The 18,645-nt window shown below is 38.6% G+C and overlaps 1 protein-coding gene across 2 annotated transcripts; it reads right to left on the reverse strand.

The window, feature by feature from the left end:
- Positions 1–7,981: 7,981 nt before the first annotated feature.
- On the reverse strand, positions 7,982–17,345 carry LOC136678827 (cyclin-T2-like). Of its 2 annotated transcripts, XM_066656974.1 has the most exons (9): positions 17,097–17,338; positions 15,891–15,972; positions 15,643–15,771; positions 14,795–14,855; positions 14,408–14,470; positions 14,049–14,094; positions 12,217–12,380; positions 10,641–10,711; positions 7,982–10,475 (listed from the first exon to the last, which is right to left on the reverse strand). In XM_066656974.1, the coding sequence occupies exons 1-9, from the start codon at positions 17,249–17,251 to the stop codon at positions 9,498–9,500; spliced, it is 1,749 nt and encodes a 582-aa protein (XP_066513071.1). In that variant the 5' UTR covers positions 17,252–17,338; the 3' UTR covers positions 7,982–9,497. The 2 variants fall into 2 exon arrangements, 1 of the variants encoding a protein (XP_066513071.1); XR_010796498.1 differs by lacking the exons at positions 7,982–10,475; positions 10,641–10,711 and having other exon boundaries at positions 12,242–12,380; positions 13,737–14,094; positions 17,097–17,345.
- Between the last annotated feature and the right edge of the window lie 1,300 nt (positions 17,346–18,645).

Raw genomic sequence — 18,645 nt, forward strand, 5'->3', positions numbered from 1 at the left:
TGTCCGTAGGTGTGAGTGTGTGTGTGTCGCCCTGTGAAGGACTGGCACCCCCTCAAGGGTGTGTCGCCACCTTGAACCCAGTGACTCCGTGTAGGCATCTGGACACCCTGGTTACAGATAATGAATCAATGAATTAAAGACTCCACTGTTATGGCATTCTGAGCACACTGGATCTGCACTCCAGTATAAGAGTATAAAGTTTATTTTAGAGGTTATAGCTGCATAAAGAAGGGATGCAGCCGGAAAGTGGAGCATCTCACTTCGTGACATGAGCTTTGCTGAGTCGGAGCATAAGCAGACACACACCTGCACCTTCGCATCGTTCCACCAGTGTTCCAAGTATAACATAGTGACAGTCTCCATAAATCAGGGCTGAGTCTCATGGGGATGACGATGTCTCTGATGACGATGACTACTGAGCAGCAGATTCTATAAGTACATGACTCAACATCACCACCTAGCCGATTGCAATATATATGCAGACCTGCAATTTCTAATTATCCTCATACTGACTCGCTACTATTAAGCACTTAAATGTTTTTTCCAAGCCGCTTAATCTACAGTTGGGCTTCTTATCACCCTCCCTCAGGAACAATGTCCATCTACTGTAAACATAAATAATTGTACCAGAACTGAAAAGTGATGGACCATTTTTTACAGTTTGGGTTCATAAATTATAACAGAAACTTTAAATTAGCACAATATTAAAGAATGCACAATATACATACAATTACTTATTGTCCCTTTTATTAGCTCTAATTAGGAGCACTTTGCAGTTCTACAATTACAGACTATACTCCACCTGCTTGTCTGCTTATTTTCTTATTTACAGTCTATGTTGATTGTCCACTATTCTTTTAATCAGTGGACAGAGGACGCCCCCAGGGGGACACCTTTGGCAAGATGTTATGGGCTGATGAAATATACTCAGTCCAGCAGTGACAGTGAGGTCTATAAAAACTTCAGTAGCATTGCTGTGTCTGATCCATTTGTACACGCACAACACACACTGACACATCACCAGCACCACTTCGGTACACAGCAGAGTGAAATGGGGATAAGAAAATAGGCAGAGAAACAGGCTTGAATCTGTAATTGTAGAACTACAAATTGCTCCTGGTTGGTCAGTAGAGTTGATAAAATGGACAATGAGGGGAGATACAAGGTGAGTGATCCTAATCAAGTGATCGTTTAATAAATATGGACACCCACTCATCTGGCATTTCTTCTGTATGGGGATTCCACAAAGCAGGCTTTCTCAGTTAGCCAGGGAATTTAATCACAAAGTTAAAGACCAATGAGTATGTCCATCAGCCATTTCTCTACACTGTCAGAAAATACATCACTCTGGTTGTACCTTCAAGGGTACACATTCAGTACTTTTAGTTGGGGAACATATTTGTACCGTGTTCTTTTTTAAGTTATATTTTATAATTGTGTTGATTTCATACGCCCAATTTCATTGCCTGGACTTATATTATGCTCTTTCGTTGTACACAGTTCTATAATGAAATGTTACAAATATTCACCTCTCGTTCTGGAAAAGAGAATGTATTGAACCGTTAAGGAACACAAGTGGACTTTAAAACCACTGCTGTACATTTAAAGGTACATCTACACTGTTTGTACCTTTAGTGACAATAATGTACCTTTTTTTCCAGAGAATGTATGGACAGGTTTGAGTTACCTAGCTAAACTAAGAAATCCCCCCCTGCCCAACTGATATTGGAGAATTACCTCTAGATCACAAGCACCACTCAAACTCATGCCAAAGATAGATGCGCTCCATCCCTCCAGAGAACTGTTTCACTGGCTTTTAAACTTTTCCAAATCATCCTGCCATTAAGTATTGTGATCGTGTGCTCATGGGTGGTGACTCCAGAAATTACTGTATATTTCCCCATGCAGATTATACAAACTGGGTTCAGACTAAGGCAGCTATGTCCACAATAGGTGGCCAGCAACAACATACAGGCGATGGTCATAAAATTTGAATATCATGAAAACGTTTATTTATTTCAGTAATTCCATTCAAAAAGTGAAACTTGTATATTATACACATTCATTACACACAGACTGATATATTTCAAGTGTTTATTTCTTTTAATTTAATGATTGTAACTGACAACTAATGAAAACCCCAAATTCAGTATCTCAGAAAATTAGAATATTGTCAAAAGGTTCAATATTGAAGACACCTGGTGCCACACTCTGCAGGTGTTTTGAGTTAATTAGCTGAGTAAAGGCCTTTAAATGGTCTTTCAGTCTAGTTCTGTAAGCTCCACAATCATGGGGAAGATTGCTGACTTGACAGTTGTCCAAAAGACTACCATTGACACTTTACACAAGCAGAGCAAGACACAAAAGGTCATTGCTAAAGAGACTGTCTGTTCACAGAGCTCTGTGTCCAAGCTCATTAATAGAGAGGTGAAGGGAAGGAAAAGATGTGGTAGAAAAAACTTGTAAAAGCAACAAGGATATCGCACACTGGAAAGGATTGTGAAACAAAACCCATTTAAAAATGTGGAGGAGATTCACAAAGACTGGACTGCAGCTGGAGTCGGTGCTTAAAGAACCACCACTACACAGACGTATGCAAGACATGGGTTTTAGCGTCACATTCCTTGTGTGAAGCCACTCTTAAACAAGAGACAGCTTCAGAAGTGTCTCGCCCCTGGGCTAAAGACAAAACGAACTGGACTGCTGCTGAGTGGTCCACAGTTATGTTCTCTGACGAAATTAAATTTTGCATTTCCTTTGGAGAGAGGAGGAGGAGAGGCACAGAATCCACGTTGCTTGAGGTCCAGTGTAAAGTTTCCACAGTCAGTGATGATTTGGGGTGCCATGTCATCTGCTGGTGTTGGTCCACATTGTTTTCTGAGGTCCAAGGTCAAAGCAGCCATCTACCATGAAGTTTTAGAGCACCTTCATGCTTCCTGCTGCTGACCAACTTCATGGAGATACAGATCTCATTTTCTAACAGGACTTGGCACCTGCACACCGTTTAAGGACCATGGTCTCCCTGTTCTTAACTGGCCAGCAAACTCACCTGACCTTAATCTATGGGGTATTATGAAGATACAATGCAGAAGAGCTGAAGGCTTCTGTCAGAGCAACCTGGGCTCTCATATAACAATTTTTGTAGTCAAACATTTCGTTCCACATTATGTGTCCGTTTATGAGTACTAATTATCCGCCAGCTTCTTGAATTCCCTGTTCCACCGTAAGAGCTGATATTTTGAAACTTTTTGGAGCAACTGTCATTCCGCTTTATCCATTTAAATCACACAAGCCAACTGTATTATACAACCAATTATTTAAAAATGTCTTATTCAAGCATTTTTCCACAGTTATGCACAGCTGCAGCCAGTGCTAGGATGTATAAAAAAAACAAATTTTGAAACACTTATCCATTTGAAACACATAGCCTATTGTATTTCGTTTCACTAAAACATCTACCTACTAGTAAAACACTTACAGTTGTTGGGTACTATTAAGCTTGATTTCTCAGTTCCACCTTAATTTGTTTAAAACACCACGAAGAAAAACAACATGAATCTGCATCCATTTAGTTAAAACAAACCATAGTATTTAGACTTTTAAATCATTTCATTTCAATCACATTTCAAAAAAAAATTTTTTTTTAATTATTTATTTTAAATATATATATATATATATATATATATATATATATATATTTTTTTTTTTCTTTCAGAAATGATTTGCTGCTACCTGTTCAGGAGAAAATTAGCCAGCTCTGGCTCTCTTTAGTGATGCTGCTTGTAAACTGCCTCCACTTTTCAAACACAGGGCCAATTTCCTCTCATTTTACTCCATCTCTGATCATTGGGGCTTTTTGGGTCTGGCAAAATATAACATTAATTATGTTCACTTGGTCATTTCATTGCTGCGAGACACTTTGGACAGAGGGCGGGATGACAGGCGGGAACTCGGAGGGCGGGATAATGAGCTCTGCTCCGGACTGGGCACTTCTCAAGGAGAATATACTGCTTTAGCAGTGCTGTGAGAGGCAGCAGTGTTTAAGCTTTGACTGTTTTCCAAAAGCAAGAAATTATTTACCATCAAATGTGCTTAAAAAATAAAACAAAGGACCATGACGTATTAGGCATCTACCACTTTAAATTTTGTAACAATTTTGTAATAAGACATGCTTAACTCCAGTTTCTGATTCTACTGACGTGCAGACTGACCAATTAAATGTTTCCAAAGGTTATAGACCAATAACGGTAGCTCTACAGTCAGACCGTGCAATCCAAAGATTTTAGGCTACTTCACCACCCCCCCTTTTCACTCAAGTAAAATAACGGAGTAGTGGAGAGCGGGACTAGTTTGTGAACAAAACGCTTCTCGAAATTCAATGTAAGTTCTAGAAAAACAAAATCCCGGACGTTTGTGAAATTCCACCCAGACATTTTATAAAGCCTAAAAAAAGAGGACATGTCCGGTTAAAAGAGGACGTCTGGTCACCCTATACTATAACTGATAGCAAGGAGATGGCGGACCACTGAGAGCAAAGCTGGAGGTCCACTAGTGTTTTGCACAGCGTTTTCTGGGCGGACCGCTGGTGATTAAACAGAATTTTAGACAAAATGCCACATTTTAGCACTTTTGCATTCAGAGTCCAATTTAAATTTTTTTCTTTCATTAGGTTTTTTTGTTATCCTTTAATATAATCATTATAATACAATCCTTTTGTATAATCATTTTATATCAGGCTTATACTGATTATTATCTCTCTCATAGTTGTTTATTTATAGTTGAGATTATAAATGAGTTATATCCTGTACAGGACAGTAATCTGAGTGGTCCGATGGTGGACCATCAGTTGTCTACAGTCAGTGGTGTGGCAGTCCTTTTATGCCAGTGGACCGATATATGCTCGCTGTCTGGGATTAGTAATAAAGAAACTTCTACATCAGTACCATTTACAGTCGTTGCTAGCACTATTTTATATTATGTACATTTTCAGCACATCATACATTGCTTACTCAGTAAAATTAGATAAATACAATTAATGAACATGGTTCAAATTGCTCAAGTCAAGAACTCCAAAAATATTTATTATAGTTATTAAATAACTTCTCTAAATAGTACACTTTTAAGATCTGTAAAAGTACTACCAATTCACCAATATATTGTATATTACATAGGGTGAAGGGGTCTGCAATTACACCACCAACCTAAGGCCTAATTTCAGAGCCACACAGACGCCAACTCACATGTATAAAGTTTCACAATGGCACAGGACACTTGTGCAGGATACAGCATATGCTCCACATTGAGTCGAACCAAAAGCATAAATTGACCTTTAGTATTTTCTCTGCACCAGAATATTCTTTCTGCTCCTGGAGCTCCCCCTAGCACAATTACCTTTTACAGCAATCTACTGAAATTGGTAGATTGGAGGAGGGTTGAAAACCCCCCTTCCCTCCTAAGTTACATAGTGCAGTTTCTGCAGTGCTGAGCCAAGAGTAGCAACAACAGAGGTTCTATTCTCCATATTACAGGTCAGTGAGGCATCACTTGATTTTGAAGCTGTAGTTTAAAGTAAAAATATTATATAATGTTTCTTTAAGCTGTTTTGTCTACATAGTTGAGAAGTATATTTTGAGCTATTTATGCAATTCTGAGACAACTGTTTCTTAAGCAGGCTACAGTTTTGATTTTCTGACATTTTGCCTGATACCTTATTGTCTTTTGGATATGTACAGTAAAGATTTGTGGATTTTGCAATATCTAACTACCGCGGGAGGAAGCAGGAGCCCCCAGAGGAAACCCACGCAGACATGGGGAGAACACACCATGTCTCTCACAGACAGTCACCCAGAGCAGGACTTTAACCCCACAACCCTGAAAGCTATGTGACAACACTACCTGGTGTGCCACTATGCTGCCCTGAAGTATATTCACTTTGAATTATCACTAAAAACTTTTGTAACTCTTTAGATTTATGTTTTGTTGCACTTTTGGTTTCGTGAATTTAACAAATATTCCAACTTAAACAATGTGAAACAGCAAAAATAAGTCATTACCCACCTCTGGAGCATATATAAAACATCCTTACTTCTTTTCATGATTTTCAATGTTTAGTTGTCTTTTTGCTGTTTCTCTGCCATGAGAATACAGAGGGGAAACCTAGAATGTTTGACAGACCCTTGTGTTTATTTTTGGTAACTCATTGATAAACACATTAGATTGGTTTCCAGTATGCAAACAAACAAGACACCTAACAAATGGTGAGGAAACATCTGAATTTCATTAAGTTTCACCTAAATATTTTTGCAGCAATATATATATATTGTGGTAGGGGTTTTGCACGTTCAATTTATTTCATAATTAAATAAATTCCAACATCTGCTCCGTAAACCTTAGACCACTTGAAAAATGTGACCTCGGGGAAGGGGGGTGGGGGGGGGAATCCTCTTGTACAACCCAATATGCAGATTAATTTAGGCAGTGTGAGGATAAACATGAAAAACACTGCTTACAGATAAATAGATGCCAGTCATGCCTCTTCTCTAATTCTAAGATTTAGCTCTAATTCTAAGATTTAGCAAGGAAAAACTCCTCCAGCTGAGGAAGAAACCTTGGGAGGAACCAAGGCTCATCCTCCTCTGGTCAATCTACTAGTAATAATAGTTAGTAGTCCGTGAGAACTTCAGTGTAGGGGCAGCTTCCAGGCACTTGGTGGTTGCTGGAGCGTGGGCAGCTGATCTGAAGCGTGGAGGATCTCGACAGTCATCCATCAGTGTCCAGACAGACAGGTGGGCAGTCGTTTACTCGGAAAGATGTAAAGGGATGGAATTAATTTTGAACTTGTAAAGTAGAAAATATGAAAATTTCCAGAGTGTGGCTAATGATTCCGGCAGATCTGACTATGACAGCTTTAACTAAAAGGAGAGAACCAGAAGGACACACAGACACGGGAGCATCCTGAAACACTGGCACCTCTCCGCTCCACAAACAAACCTGAGTGATCGCGTGAAGCGGCGGGACGACAGCACCAGCGTCTCAGTTTACTATAATTCCCTGTGTCCATGGACCCCCCCGGATCTGCCGCCTTTATCTATGGGGGAGCATTATCTACCAAAAGATAAACTAAATAAATGAGTTTTTAGCCTACATTTGAAGATTGCGACTGTGTCTGAGTCCCGAACATTTTCTGGAAGATCATTCCAGAGTTTGGGGGCTATATAAGAAAAGGCTCTTCCCCCAGCTGAGGCCTTCTGAATTCTGGGAACAATAAAAAATCCAGTATTCTGTGATCTGAGTAAACGTGGAGGCTCATAATAGGAAATTGTATCTTGAAGGTATTCAGGAGCAAGCCCATGTAGAGCTTTATATGTTAATAAAAGAATTTTGTAGTCAATGCGGAATTTAACAGGCAGCCAATGAAGTGATGATAGAACAGGGCTAATATGTTCAAATTTTCTAGTTTTAGTGAGGACCCTAGCTGCAGCATTTTGAACTAGTTGAGGTTTTCTTAAATTGCTGCTGGTGCATCCTGACAGTAGTCAAGCCTTGAAGTAATAAAGCCATGTACTAATGTTTCTGCATCCTGAAGGGATAAGGCATTTCTAATCTTAGCAATATTGTGAAGATGTAAAAAAAGCTGTCCTAGTGATATTGCCTATGTGTTGATCAAATGATAAATCCGGGTCAATTATGACACCAAGATTTTTTTTGCGGCTGAACCAGGTTTAACTGGAAATTAAATCTGATCATTTATTTCTTGCCACTTTTGGACACAAAAGCTCTATCACTCGAGAACATGTTGCATTAGATTCAAGTTGTGCTACGTCAATGATTGACCTAGAAAACATTTAGACAAGGGGGGAGGAGGTGGAAAAAAAAAAAAAAAAAAAAAAAACTTGAATGCTTGAAATATAAAAGTATTACTTACCGAGCAAGGGATATCCACCTAAGAAATAAAAAACTAACTTCATACTGTTTTCTCCATGGTGTTTTATTTAGGTTATCATCACATTATCACTTTTGAGTCAAATTCAAGGCTAATACAAAGAAGTGTCATCAAAGGAGAGAGAAAATTAAAAAGCACTTCACAGCGAAGAAAAATTCTCCTGAAGCACTGCAACTTAATGTGTTACACTGAGGCACTGCCTTTGGCGCTGAGTTACTGGTCTCTTGGGGCATCTGCAGGGAGTTCAGTCTTTAACCTGATTTTAGGACAGTTCTGCAGTCATTTCTTTCTTGTTTTATACTAAGTGTTCAGGATTAAGAATTGGTCCTGCATCAGTGTTAAAGAGCGACTTCTATCTCAGGCTCTTCATGTGGAAGTCAATGCCACTGTAGGTGAGACTCTGGGGCCAGTTCTAGCGTTTGCATATGAAGACATATGGGGCATGAGAGCTTTTCCTTATGGCCCATATGCAGGCAACACTGTAGAATTTTGTAGGAAAGGCAAACTTTTCAAGGACACGTTTCTTGGGCAAATACATACAAATGGCACCTTTAACACAGGGATTCTCTGAAACGCTGAAGCTTGTCAGTCTGTGTATAGGGAAACTTGAACCTGGGAGGCTAATTAATTTAAGTTATTTTTTTTTTAATTTAAAAGAAGCACATGTCCACTACAGCAAGGACATAAACCTATCTGCATGACTAAAATACCAATGTCTTCTCCTGGTCTGTTCATCCTACCCTTGGGCTATTGGCTTCAGCATCTATTTAAAGGGCTATGAGTTAGGATGGTGAAGGAAAAGTCATTTAAAATAATAATAATAATAAATAAATAAATTAATTGTTTAAAAAGACCCCAAGCAATCTTGCGCCGGATAGAATGTATATGCCTTTAACAAAAATGGCCATCACTACAAAGTTAAAGGCAGAATGTCAAAGCTATAGGATGTTTAACAGTGTGTTCTTGCATTTTCTTTGAGTTCCAGGATTCAAGATGGGAAACAGGACCGAGGCTCAGGGGGTTCCATGTTTGCACATTGATATGTTTATAGATGTAAAAGTTACACATTTAAGCATCTCCGAACCTGAGCGTTATAATTCTATTCTGATAGAAATAACAAGCACTTTATCTGCACCTCCGATACAAAGTCAGCAAAGTCTTTTCAAACATCATTTCATCCCTTTGAATTGAAAAAAAATCAATTATACAGTACAAACACTTACAGAACCATTTCTTTGTCAAATAGGTTTGACTATCCTTGCCAACTGTTGCTGCTACTGACAGAAGGGAAAAAGAATTACAGTACACATGGATTTCACAGGCTGTTCATCTCATAGGAAGCTTAAACTGTGAATATACTGTTTACATAGGACTATAATTTTCACTTTTTTTCCAACACCCCCCCACCCCCAAATATTGAGTAGAGCATGGTTAAATTAAAAAGTGAATATGAAATGTAACGGACTGACTGATCATAACAAAATACTTATATAAAAGAAAAATAATTTTTTGCAATTTTTTCACATAAAATCGTTTCATTTTTTGTCTCTACTGGTTAATAGTTCATGCTGTGTGCATTGAGCAAGGAGTCGAGCATGTTGAAAGTGTCTGTATAGTCCATGTGCTGCCCATTCAGGCACAGTGAGGCTCCTCCTTCAGCACTCTGCCCATCCCCCTGCCTTCGTTCAATCTTCCCTAACTGGCCATGGCCCATGGACTGGCTTACAGCTAAGGGGGCAGAGGCAGAGTGAGTTTTGGATGATCGGTGAGTTTTGTGGTGGCTGCTGTGTGTGTGAGCATGCACGTGGCTGTGTGAATGTGAGGCATCGTGTTTAGGCGCACGGTGGGATGAGTGCTCCCTGTATTTCTCTCGGCCAGTGCGAGGGCTATGTCTGCTCTTACCACCACTAGTGTTTCCACCGCTCTCTGACACTTTAATCTTCATCTTCAGCTCCTCCTGACTCACACTGCCGTTCTCCACTGAGGCAGAGGAGGATGAAGGTTGGCGACGTTTCAGCGAGCTGCTCTTTGTTGCTCGTTCTTGCCCTGTCTGGCCATTCTTAGCACGGGCCACAGAAGACGAAGATGACAACAATGCTGCAGACGAGGAGGATGTCGCAGAATCAGGCAGTAGATGCGTGTGTTTTCTGTGTAATTCACTTTCCTCAGCATGTCTCCGGCGCTGAAGTAGCTCTGCAGCTTGCTTCTCACGATACTTCTCCAGAGAGAGTTTATTGGTGGCCACTGGGGCTGGGCAATGGCTATGTTTGCCCATGGCTACCCCCTGCAGGTTCAGGTAGGTGTCAGGCTGCTGGCTGCCTTGGCCCGTGAAGCTGTACGAAGTAAAGTTTGACAAGCCATTCAGGGAAAGAGGGCCACCATCCAACTGGAATGAGGTGGAAGGTTCAGAATAAACACCCCCCATAATGTCAGGTTTGTCCACTACTAGGCTTTCCTGGTTGAGGGTAGGGGCCTGGAAGGAAGTGTCCACTGAATGGCTTTCTGTTTTTGACCTTTTTGCAGCTTGTGTGGCCTTTTAAAAAATAAATAAATAAATAAATAAATAAATAAATAAAATAAAAAAAATAAAGCAACTTCAGTAAAATATGAAGTGTGTTCTCTTGTTGGCTCATAAGTACATCTTGAGCAATAATTATGTCAATTTATAATTATGTAAATTTATGAGATGCTCACTTACCCGCCAGTTTCTGATTCTTTTCAGTCTGCTGGGTGTTTTCTCCAAAATCTGTAGAAACTCATGTGTTAATTCTGTAGCAAGAATGGAGAGGGGGAGGCAGTTTAGAGAATGTAAGTCTGGGAATAATTTGCACTTTGTGAACTATTGTGAATAGTAGGCTTGTCTGGAGTTCGATACAGAAATGTGACAAAGCACAGCGTGCAGACAGACAATATCACATTCTGTTTTTGTGCCATTTGAACATCAGAAGTCACCATTGTTTTTGCTCACACTAGCACACCTTACTCCACAACCTGCCCTCGTTAGTAGTACAACTTGTTTTTCCATTCTGCACAACTGGAAGCTTCCATTCAGTGGAAACTGGTGAAGGGGAACTTGAGGATGCCCCAAAGTTTTTTAAATGTGGCAACATTTTGTTTTTGCTGTTTCTTGCAAAGCTGGCAACCTGCCTTACGTTTCTGACACTAAAGATTTTGTTTCAACCTGTGAAAAGGAGACCAACCATCCTATAGAATTCATAATCGTCTAGAATTTGGACACAAAGATACGCTCCATACTGAACCGATACGAGAAGTGTTTTGTACCAGATTTCTGAAGTTAGACTGTTAAAACAAATACTGAGATAGAAGCATTCCTGAGAGAGGAAAGCTACTCCACAGCCATTCATTCATCAGCAGCCACAATTAGCTGTCCATTTAGTACCTCAGCCAATGGAGTGACACCTCCTATAGGGGTTTCTTTTACAGTAGCACTGAGAGCAACATTTTAGTGCACCGAAATACAGGGGAACTTACACCTCTGCCTTTAAATATAACTTATGTGAACACCATGTCTTGGAGAAAACACATTTCATTTCTCCCTCAACACATGGCATGACATGAGCTGACATTTAGAATCAAATTAATTATTTATACATATAAATCACTGATAATGTTATTGTTATCTTATCTGATCTTATATCTTATATGACATTAAGGACAAATAGAGTCCTAAATAAGCAGAACAGTCTGTATAGTAAACAAAAACAATTGCTGCAAATAGGTTTTATCATAATTCAAGATTATTTTTACTGGACATATATGACAATGTAATGAGGACTGTTTTAGACCTCTTAGAAAGATATGATGCTTTCATTACAGATCTTAAAGTAATATCATAGCAAATTTTTAACTGTTAATACAGTATTTGCAAAACGCTTTGCCACTGTTCAGAATTGAATTTTGCTTTTCTTCAACTGTATGATGGCAATTGGCTTTACAGAAAACAAATGCAAATGTTTATTTGCATTGTCTGTGCTTCAGAAATAAAAAATAATGTTTATATCTGGCAATTTAATAGGGAGAAAATACAATAGTAAAATGTCCTTTCATGGTAGGGGACCGAAAATGTTTTGTTCAAATATTCATACAAGTAAAATATACACTTAAGGAGGAGGGAGTAATTTTTGTCAATCATTTTTGTTTCAAATATGAGAAAATCAAATGGTGAATCCAGTAATTTTAATCAATTTGTGAGCAAAGCGCATCACTATACCCTTAGTAAATAGACAAATTTCTTAAAAGAGGGTATGACTAACGATCAAGCAGCTGCAGTGTGACTGTAGCATCCAGGTACTCCCACCAGTGTTTTCCATCAGAAGAGATAGGAATCTCCCAGTTGGACCATTTGCAGGCCAAGTGGATACACACACATGCCACCACTGTGGGCTTGTACTGCAGACAGAATGTGGTAAGGTGCAGACTGCACAAGAGACAAAGGAAAACAGACAGAGACACAAACAGGAAAACTCAGTTACCATGGGGTTGTTCTCTATTCAGTGCAACAAAAGTTAAAATGAAACAGTTTAAAAGAGTGTATAATATAAATAACATAATTGTTATAATCTTGAAAAATATGTATGATAATGATTAAATTCAGAAACTGTGACACCAAACAGAGGTGACAACTGGCTGTGTTGATAAAGGGCTGCAGCAGTTGTATGGAGTGCTGGTAAAAGCACCTAAAAACAAATTGCATGCATACACCGTCCACACACAAAACATACAGAAATGATTTTTACTGAATCATTGCCCAGAACATGTGTGAACAATAATCACAACATAGTACAGTATAATTTTGTGAAAAAAGTCTGAGCAATCTCATTGGCACGGTACATTCAAGGATGCAGTTCCAGAATGTATTATATGTTGATAATTGCTCGCAATGTTAATTGACATCGGTCCTTAGTTGGATCAGTTATGGAAATTTATAAATATCAACTCAAATGCTAGTAGACAATGTGAAATGAAAACAGAAAGCAGTGATCCGTAAATCCACTTAGGCCTGTATTAATTCAACAGAAACAACTCCACTTATATTAAACTTACATTTGAGATATAAGTAAGAAAATAAATAGACAGTCTTATCTGTCCATATATAGTAGTATGTAGTCTGTGCTGGAGCAACCTGAGTGACTGAATGCTGCACAAGTTTAACAGGTGCTAACTGGAAGGGCAGCAAACATTTTCTCCGGGTTCGATTCACGGATGTTTCTGCATTAACTTCATCAATTTTCACACATACACTATATACTGCAGCTTATAAGTATCAGTGATGGTTCTGTACATATACATGTACAGAATATCATTACATCTTACCATACATATACCATTACACCCCTAATAATAATGATAATTATAAGTCAAGTAAAAAAAACTGCTTTCAGTTCAGATTTCCCTTAGGAATTGAAGTTGGTTTCTATTTTTTTATTTTTTATTTTTTTTTTTGGCATGTCTTCTCATAAAAACTGAAAGTTTGGCAAAATAAACAAACTAATTATCTGCACGTCTAACTGTTGAGCATCCTTAAACTAAATTATTCCAATGAAGATTCTTATGAAAGTTAACACCCACATGCATTATTTAAAAAAAGTCTGATAGCATGCCAGAACCAGCATGTGGAATATAACCCATTACTTCTACCCCAAGATAATACAAGATTTTTTTTTTAAATATTCATAAAAGAAACAAATTGGCCAGTTTAAGTGCACCTTTCTAGTATGTGATGCTTCATGTTACATTCTAAACTTAAACAAAACAAAAGTGCTTATTTACTTACCGTTACAATCTCTAAGTTTACACCCTTGCAACCTTTAGCTGATATTCAGGCTACCAATTGAGTCATTAGACCTATGCACTCTCAACCAAGCAATATTCAGGAGCACCTCTACTCTTCACACTGTGCATTCAACCTTCTGCGCCAACACTGGGCCCTCGTACAATACACCGCACTGCACCGGGCAGCAGGGCTCTGAAAACGGCCACCCCACGCCCTGGTGCAAGAGGGCATTGAACGCAAGAAGGAGAACCTTGCAGAACAGGAAGCTATAGGGTGCCATGGCAGTGCAATAAATACGGTCAGGATAACAACCTGTTGGTAGCCATGAAATACGACGTCTGGGCCAAGTCCTTGCTTGCTGTGTTGAAAGAAAGAGAGAGAACATTTAGGACATGCTAACAAGGCATAAAGGAATCCTTGGTTCCTGGTCAAATATTTCATGTCCGATCCATAACAGAAAAACTAGTAATAATCTGTATTAATTCTGCAATAATAATGCTTAGAACATACCACTTTAATATAAATACAGTTTTAGGTGTACTTAAAAGATGCATAATGGAAGCCTTGGCAGAAATGCAATGGGAGCTATACATGAGAGATATCCAATAAGAGAAACAAAGTGATATAAGGAGAATAAATTAATTATTTAGAGAAAAGGTGGAAGCATCTACCTCGTACTAGTTGGGAACATCTCACAACATCGGTGTGTGGATGCTCTATTGTAATCTCAAACCCTGAAATAAAGTAAATTATTAGATACAGCTTAGAAGAGAAAATTGACAACCTTAGAATCCACCAGGACAAAGAGAATTACCTCCTTGAATTAGGATGATCACCGAACAGAAACAAACAATAAATTTCTCAAAAGCAAGCAAAAAAATATATATACATGTTCTCTTATACCACCATAAAAATATTAACCAATTTTAACCAAATATGGATATATATAAAAAATTCTGAAAAATGTAAATACCAATTCCACCAAAGTAACAACAAAAAATTTCTATAAAAGCAGTTGTAATGCATTCATAATGAATTTCAGATTTCTCTGGACTTACCAAGTGTCTGCAGTACTATAGTTTCTAGCAGCACCAGCTCTTGGGCTTGTTGGAGGTAAACCTGCAGTCAAAGAGACAAGTTTTATTTAGCATCTTTTTCAGTATCACGGTTGACTAAAAGAAATAAAATAGAACTTATATTTCGCATTCTAGAAAATGGCATTGTATGATTTATTGAACATATTTAGCATGTGTCAGAGTTTTCCTTATACAAGCTACACTTGGACTAATGTGTATCAACTCCATTTAAGTATATTTTGTTCCATTATTAAATAGCAAAATATTGAAGATCCTTAAGACACAATACCAGCTTCTTGCAGTTCAACTTAAGTTTTATGCTGCACTCAGCAAATATTACTACAAAACAAGATAACCAAATTTGACTCCAAACCACATGCAGCACTTGAACATAAATTTACAGCATTTAGCAGAAGCACTTATCTAGAGCAGCTCACAAAAGTGCTTAGAGTTCAGAATGTGTATCCTAGCTAGTAAAGCATAAATATAAAATTATACATTTATAATTACAAAAAAAAAGAGAGACCCATGTATTTTGAACACACGATCGCAATAAAATATTTTCAAAAACTTCAAAAACAGAAAATATCTAATGTAAATCTGCTCTTTGATACACCTCACTTTTTCCTATGCAATGAACATGCAGAACCTCCTGCTACTAAATCAATAACTAAAAAAATACCAAGCTAGCAGGTTGGCTACACAGCTGACATTTCTGCAGAGTCATTACCCATGCGTCTGGCCAGAGACTGAAGGAAACAGTGGCCTCAATAGTCGATTTAAAAAAAAAAAAAAAAAAAAAATAAGAAGGTAAAACTCGTAGTACTCACATTGCTATTAGTATCCAGTGGAGGTTCTTGCGGGTTAAGACAGGCGTGTGCCACTTTAATGACATGTTCAAGTTTCCTGGGTTGCTCTTCTACTTTAGCAGCCAAAAATAGAGTAGTAGGGGAGATGATCTGAGAGAAGAGAAACAACACATTTCAACAACCAGCATTGTTGAGACCAAATATGTTGGTAAACAACTTAAATGACAAATTACAAATATGGCACACATTTGACAAGGTACAGCACTCACATTTCGATGGAACTTTGCGAAGGAATTCAGCATATAAAACCGGTGCATGTACACGATTGCAGTGTTGATAGTAAGTTGGGAGCTGTAAGGGGACGTTAAGAAAACTGGAGAACAAACACTGCAATCGAAGCTTCTTGGGCCCAGCAAAAAAATTAATAAATTCGAGCTCTTCTTTTAGAATTAACTACGAGCAATGCAAATATATTGTAAAATATACAATTATCTATAGCCTGGCAAATTATACATTTAACCACTAATTCAATTCCCTCGGAATTAGTACATTACATCAATAATGAACTTAGGAAATTAAGTTACATGTCTATAGAGATTTTAAAAAATCATTTGCCATAGCTGTAGCTAGCGCTAACGCACGAGGCGTGAACAAAATGGAAAACCATTATCTAATGCTTAACCTCGTTACAATTACACATATCAAGTGAATATAAACTAGATACATCTTAGACAGTTAATTTGTACAAATTACATAATATCATCGGTCAGTTAATATTTTTCTTACCGCCCCATAGTTAACGTTAGCAAGTCCTTGGCTTCAGCTAGCGCTAGCTAAACCACCTTTCTCACCCTTTGTATCAAATTCGTCTTTTCGCTCCCTCATTAACATACTTTTATACAATGAAGCATATCCTACCCATGTAAATAACTCTACTGCGTCGCTTTCGATTACAATGGAAAGTCTTGCCAGTAGAACAAGTCTCATATTTTGAGGAATAGTGCAATTATACAATACAATTTTGAAGTGAATGCTTAGCAAACCACTTAACGTCAACCGCGTCTTGAGTTAACTAGCTAACTGTAGCATATTGTAGGAAGTCGCCGTTTCACCCTAAATGGTGCAGATGTAGAATTTGTATACTAAAAGTTTGCGTTTCATTTTTAAGCGTTACAATGGGTGTGGCTATTGTTAATTTTAATGTTCAGTTTCTGTTTGAGTAAACATGAAAGACGGTATGACATGTCCAAACCCTGCACAGAACCCAATATGTTAAATACAAAAAATACCATTGTGAATACGACTTAAAATATAACATTTCAGAATGAACACAAACTCCCGTAAACGACTGTATATCCGCTAAACGACTCCCTCATTTAGGACAGATATGGAAATCAGTGATTAGAAGCTTGAAACTTTGAAGCTAATGTTAACCCCAGCACTGTGTCTTTAATCTCGGTCTCTGCTGAGGATACACATTGAGTCTCTGGCCCATGTCTTGTATGAGGTTGGCGGCCTGCTGTCGATAGGACAGTTCGCGGTCGGGCTCTATTCCGCAGCGGCGGGACGGGGAGTTCTCGATCTGTTCTCGAGTGAAGAGCCATTTCGTCGAGCGCTGCACAGCCGCCATGTTCGTCCCGCCGCTGCTCTCTTGCTTCCGCCGCTGCTCTCTTGCTTCCGCCGCCTTAGTGCAGGAAGAGCATCCCAGAGCCGTCTGGAAAGACACGGCATAAACCTGAGCGAAACAACCACACCGCCTCCTACTGCCCGGAGAGGACAACGCCTTTTGGGGCCTCTTGAGAGAAAATAGCCTATGCAGCCATCAGAAACGTTACACACAACCAAAAACCGCCCCCACACACATACACATTCAAACACTCGAACTGCACAAATAGCCAAGAGATCACACTACAACCTGGGGGCATTCCACCAAGCAGTAGTTCTCAGTTAGTCAGCTAACTTAAACTAAATCGTGAGGACCCTCCAATGGAAATCTCAGATGTTTCTTGGACAGGCTTGATTTTAGGCTTAAGTGGTCTGTCAACTGAGAAATCCTGCTTTTTGGAATATTCTCCTGAATCCACCAGCCTGGAGAAAACACCACAGACAGCTAAACACCAGTCACTGTTGGAAAACACCATTTTCAGCCTAGAGAATACTGGACTCACAACAATACACGATCCCTAGAACAGAATTTTGGGTCCATTGCATTAACCCAAAAAAAAAAAAAAAAAGAAAAAGAAAATAGGAGAAATAAGATAACAAAACACAACATACAGCTAGGAGACATCTCCACATCCAAAACTACCCACCCACCTGAACACCACACCCGTAGCCTGGAGAATACCATACACACACAAAACCAAATACCATACAAAATGCCAGGAGAATAGAGCATTAACACTACAGACCAGAGAAAACAACACATGCAACTGAGAATCCACCTACCTGAGACCAAATTCCCAAGGAGAGTGTATGCAATGATGAGAGAAGTAAACCCAGCACATACTCAGGTAAAAATTAGCTTATTTGGGTAAAACAGAGACTCAAGGGGCAGGAATAGAAGGAGAAGTACAAACGTACCAGCTAATTACTCAGTAAATAAATTAATTGTTACCTGAGAAAATTATAGAACTGCAGAGGAACTTAAAGTAACGTAGATCCAGGATCTACACTGTATGTCCAAAAGTTAGTTACAACCCTCTTAGTGCCTGAATTCATGCTTTAAATGTGACATACCACTTTTTTCTAGTTTACACATTTACCTGGGGTCTTAAATGAATATTTATGATATGACTTGGTCAAAATATTATCCAAGTAATGTGAAAGCCATGTTATGGCCATATTAATATTCTATAAAACATCTACTAAACATCTTCAAATACAGTGTTACCTGGTTAGTACTTGGATGGGAGACTGCCTGGGAATACTCTATGTTGTAAGGTTTGCCTTTAGGCTGTTATTTTGAAAACAGTATCCACTGAATTTTATGAAACAGTGAAGAAGAAATCTTCAAAGAGTGAC

Source organism: Hoplias malabaricus, chromosome Y (genome assembly GCF_029633855.1).
Source record: "Hoplias malabaricus isolate fHopMal1 chromosome Y, fHopMal1.hap1, whole genome shotgun sequence".
NCBI classification, from domain to species: domain Eukaryota; kingdom Metazoa; phylum Chordata; class Actinopteri; order Characiformes; family Erythrinidae; genus Hoplias; species Hoplias malabaricus.

Bases quoted from the DNA above. Each gene is read 5' to 3' on its own strand.
- LOC136678827 (XM_066656974.1), bottom strand. From the start codon at position 17,251: ATGGCGGCTGTGCAGCGCTCGACGAAATGGCTCTTCACTCGAGAACAG. The intron at 14,856-15,642 runs GTGAGTACTACG...CTTTGACTGCAG, and splicing joins CACTGGATACTAATAGCAAT to GTTTACCTCCAACAAGCCCA. The intron at 12,381-14,048 runs GTTGTTATCCTG...TCTCTTGTGCAG, and splicing joins TATTTCATGGCTACCAACAG to TCTGCACCTTACCACATTCT.